At 42.2% G+C, this 5,000-nt stretch overlaps 1 protein-coding gene across 1 annotated transcript in view; it reads left to right on the forward strand.

The window, feature by feature from the left end:
• Window positions 1–5,000, forward strand: part of LOC115817061 (integrin alpha-L) — a 30,096-nt gene that overhangs the window by 11,292 nt on the left and 13,804 nt on the right. Inside the window, exons 8-14 of the mRNA XM_030780301.1 lie at window positions 494–647; window positions 761–896; window positions 1,835–1,905; window positions 2,845–2,968; window positions 3,686–3,828; window positions 4,181–4,327; window positions 4,747–4,944. Of these exons, the coding sequence (XP_030636161.1) occupies window positions 494–647; window positions 761–896; window positions 1,835–1,905; window positions 2,845–2,968; window positions 3,686–3,828; window positions 4,181–4,327; window positions 4,747–4,944 (973 nt within the window). The remainder of the gene's footprint in view (window positions 1–493; window positions 648–760; window positions 897–1,834; window positions 1,906–2,844; window positions 2,969–3,685; window positions 3,829–4,180; window positions 4,328–4,746; window positions 4,945–5,000) is intronic.

Here is a 5,000-nt window from a genome sequence, read left to right on the forward strand (position 1 = left end):
TGCTTTAATTCTTCTAATTAGGCGCTTTCGCACCGGAGGAACTTTTCCATAGTTCTTAGAACTGTTGGAGAAAGTACCCCCTTTTTCGCGTGTTCGCACCGCAGGAACTTAGAATGATTATAGTTCTAAGAACTCCGTTTTGAGGGGCTTTTTAGCTCCTATTTCAGGGTAGGTACTTTCGCAGCGCAATAGGAACCTTGTCACCTAGGTGTACAGCCATTGGTCCAGACGCAGGTATACGATGATTGCAACCGCCATTTTTAAAGATCCGTACAAAATATAAAGTCTTGGAACGTATTACATTCATAAGCCTGTATACATTCATATGAGTGTTAAAGATACAGTAAGGAGACTGACTGAAGCTGTTCTAGAGAAGCGATTTTGGCTCAGGATGTCTGTAATGTAAACTAGTCTGTGTGAGCAGATAGTGACTTTTATTTTTTCTCAGAGGTCATCTCTTTGATGATAATATTGTGATTTTTTTTTTCCTCAGAGATGATCTCTTTGACAATTTGAAGGCAGGGGCTGACCCAGAGGCTCAGAAAGCCCTTGTTATAATCACAGATGGAAACCCATCAGACCCTGACCCAAGAGGTGCGATTATCCGTAGATGTAAAGAAAACAACATACTTCGATTCATCATTGGGGTGAGTTCTCACAATCCTTATACATGTGACGCATGATTGTCTTGCAATGCAATGTTTGTGTTTGTTTCTGTGACAATGATTGTGGATGCAAAAGCCATATCTATGATTGACAGGTTGGGAAAGTTGAGATGGACAAACTGAGAAGAATGGCCTCAGAGCCTGAACACAATAACACTTTCCATATTTCTGACTATGGTGGACTCAACGGGCTGTTAGGCAACCTGCAAAACAAAATCTACAACATCGAAGGTAAAACAGTCTCTGTCACTGAACCATTTGAATAGCAGAGTCACTGCAATCATTAACAGCATTGTGTTAAATACTGTCTCACAGCACACACAGTCACCCTGTCTCCCAACATCCACAATAACACTGTCTCACAGCACACACAGTCACCCTGTCTCCCAACATCCACAATAACACTGTCTCACAGCACACACAGTCACCCTGTCTTACAACACACACTGTCACCCTGTCTCACAACACACACAGTCACCCTGTCTTACAGCACACACAGTCACCCTGTCTTACAGCACACACTGTCACCCTGTCTCACAACATACACAGTCACCCTGTCTTACAGCACTCACACAGTCACAGTCACAGTCACAGATTCAATCTGTCTCACAACATACACAGTCATCCTGTCTTACAACACACACTGTCACCCTATCTCACAACATACACTGTCACCCTGTCTTACAGCACTCACACAGTCACCCTGTCTTACAGCACTCACACAGTCACAGTCACAGTCACAGATTCAATCTGTCTCACAACACACACAGTCATCCTGTCTTACAACACACACTGTCACCCTGTCTCACAACACACACAGTCATCCTGTCTCACAGGACACATAGTCACCCTGTCTCAAAGCACACACAGTGACCCTGTCTTACAGCACTCACACAGTCACCCTGTCTTACAGCACTCACACAGTCACAGTCACAGTCACAGATTCAATCTGTCTCACAACACACACAGTCATCCTGTCTTACAACACACACTGTCACCCTGTCTCACAACACACACAGTCATCCTGTCTCACAGGACACATAGTCACCCTGTCTCAAAGCACACACAGTGACCCTGTCTCACAGCACACAGAGTCACCCTGTCTCACAGCACGCGCAGAAAGAAAAGCTTTTGGGCTCTATTTAATGTGGTGTGTTTGTGATGAAAAGCACAGGGAGGTCACAGTGAGAAGCGAAGAAAGGAGCTCTCCCAGAGTGGATTCAGTGTTGTGTACCAAGAGGTGAATATGTCATATGCATTCCACCAAAATACACAGTATAACCCTTCACAGTCTAATATTTCACAGTATAACCCTTCACAGTCTAGTACTTCACAGTATAACCCTTCACAGTCTAACCCTTCACAGTCTAACCCTTCACAGTCTAATATTTCACAGTATAACCCTTCACAGTCTAATATTTCACAGTATAACCCTTCACAGTCTAATATTTCACAGTCTAACACTTCACAGTCTAACCCTTCACAGTCTAATATTTCACAGTATAACCCTTCACAGTCTAATATTTCACAGTATAACCCTTCACAGTCTAATATTTCACAGTATAACCCTTCACAGTCTAATATTTCACAGTCTAACACTTCACAGTATAACCCTTCACAGTCTAATACTTCACAGTCTTCTCAAGGATGGCTCCAACATCGAGTCTGTCATATAATAAACTAGGCTACTAATACTGAGGCAGCAACACAATCCCCCCCACCCGAGTATTCGAGTACTCAAATGTTTCAGGAAACGTGTACTCAAGTTGTAAAATGCAACCCCTAATGTATATGTGTGTGTGTGTGTGTGTGTGTGTATGTGTGTGTGTGTGTGTGTGTGTGTGTGTGTGTGTATGTGTGTGTATGTGTGTGTGTGTGTATGTGTGTGTGTGTGTGTATGTGTGTGTGTGTGTATGTGTGTGTGTGTGTATATGTGTGTGTGTGTGTAAGTATGTATATATGTATGGCGGGGGATGAAGGTGGGGGGGGGGGGGGTTACATATTTATCCTGTATTGTTTGTTGCCCGTAACACACTAAGATACTCAGTCCCTTTTGCTAATTGATATATTTGTGATATATAATGCAGTACATATACATGTGACGTGGTGTGGTGTGCTCTGTGTGTGTGTGTGTGTGTGTGTGTGTGTGTGTGTGTGCGTGTGTGCCTGTGTGTGTCAGGATTCATTGATTTTAGGAGCAGTTGGAATGAATGACTGGCAGGGAGGCCTGTTTGAGATTCTGGGATCAGGAAATGAAGAGATAGAGCTAAAGGATCCCAGACTGCATCAGGATTCATACATGGGTAAAATGCACTACACACTCAGTGCTTTATTAAACACACACACACACACACACACACACACACACACACACACACATACATACACATTCATACATGGGTAAAATGCACTACACACTCAGTGCTTTATTAAACACACACACACACACACACACACACACACACACACACACACACACACACACACACACACACACACACATACATACACATTCATACATGGGTAAAATGCACTACACACTCAGTGCTTTATTAAACACACACACACACACACACACACACACATATACATACACATTCATACATGGGTAAAATACACTACACACTCAGTGCTTTATTAAACACACACACACACACACACACACACACACACACACACACACACACACACATATACATACACATTCATACATGGGTAAAATACACTACACACTCAGCATGTGTCCTTTATTAAACACACACACACACACACACACACACACATGCACAAACAAACACATATACATACACATGTATTTTGTTAGGGTATTCTGAGTGTTTATTTTATGTTGTCATGGTATTCTGTGAGTGTTTATTTTATTTTGTTAGGGTATTCTGTGAGTGTTTATTTTATGCTGTCATGATATTCCGTGAGTGTTTATTTTATTTTGTTAGGGTATTCTGTGAGTGTTTATTTTATGTTGTCATGGTATTCTGTGAGTGTTTATTTTATTTTGTTAGGGTACTCTGTTGCTGTTGGGAGGAAATCTGGACATGCTCTCCTGTTCTCTGGGGCTCCGAGATCCAACCACACTGGGGAGATGGTTGTCTTTAAGAAGACTCATAGTAACTGGACGGTGATTGATAATCTGATGGGGGAACAGGTGGGCAATGTATATTTTACACATAATAATAATTCTAAGTTCACTCTAGGTTTGAAGACAATTCCTGTGATGATGAAGCAGATGATTCCTGTGATAATGAAGCAGATGATTCCTGTGATAATGAAGGAGATGATTCCTGTGATAATGAGGGAGATGATTCCTGTGATAATGAAGAAGATTATTCCTGTGATAATGAAGGAGATGATTCCTGTGATAATGAAGCAGATTATTCCTGTGATAATGAAGGAGATGATTCCTGTGATTCCTCCTTCTTCACCTCCTTCTTCGGCTCCTTCTTCACCTCCTTCTTCGCCTCCTTCTTCACCTCCTTCTTCGCCTCTTTTCTGAGCAGATTGGCTCATACTTCGGAGCGGATTTATGCTCGATTGACATCGACTCCGATGGCACCACAGACTTCCTGATCGTGGGCGCTCCACTCTACCACCAATCCCAGCCCCAAAGAGAGGGCAAGATATACGTCTACTCCCTCCATAACTCCGTACGTCCTTATCAAAACCATATCAAAACACATGACCAATTCAGTATTATCAAAACCATATCAAAACACATGACCAATTCAGTATTATCAAAACCATATCAAAACACTTTACCAGTTCAATATTATCAAAACCATGTCAAAACACATTACCAATTCAGTATTATCAAAACCATGTCAAAACACATTACCAATTCAGTATGATCAAAATCCATGTCAAAACACATGACCAATTCAATATTATCAAAACCATATCAAAACACACCACCAACTCAATGGTATATATTTAAGCGAGTTAGGTAAATATGTCAATAAAAAAGAATTCCTGTAGACTGAGAGGACAGATCTTTAAGGATTTCACTCGATTTAAACATTTTGGCCATAAAACCTGTAAGACACTGGTATTCTGGGGTTCTGTCCAGTTGAGTTTGGTAAAGGTGCAGGAGGTGATGGAATCCGTCCGGGGAAGGTTTGGCTGGGTGTTGGCATCGGTGCGGGACCTGAATGGAGATGCACTGAGAGACGTGGTTGTGAGTGCTCCTCTGGAAGACCAGTCCAGGGGTGTGGTCTACATATACCTTGGAGACAAAGCCAAAGGCATCCGATCAAAATACAGCCAGGTTCATCAGCCGCTCTCCTCTCCTCTCCTCTTCTCTCCTCTCCTCTCCTCTTCTCT

The sequence above is a fragment of the Chanos chanos genome, chromosome 7 (genome assembly GCF_902362185.1).
Source record: "Chanos chanos chromosome 7, fChaCha1.1, whole genome shotgun sequence".
NCBI lineage: Eukaryota > Metazoa > Chordata > Actinopteri > Gonorynchiformes > Chanidae > Chanos > Chanos chanos.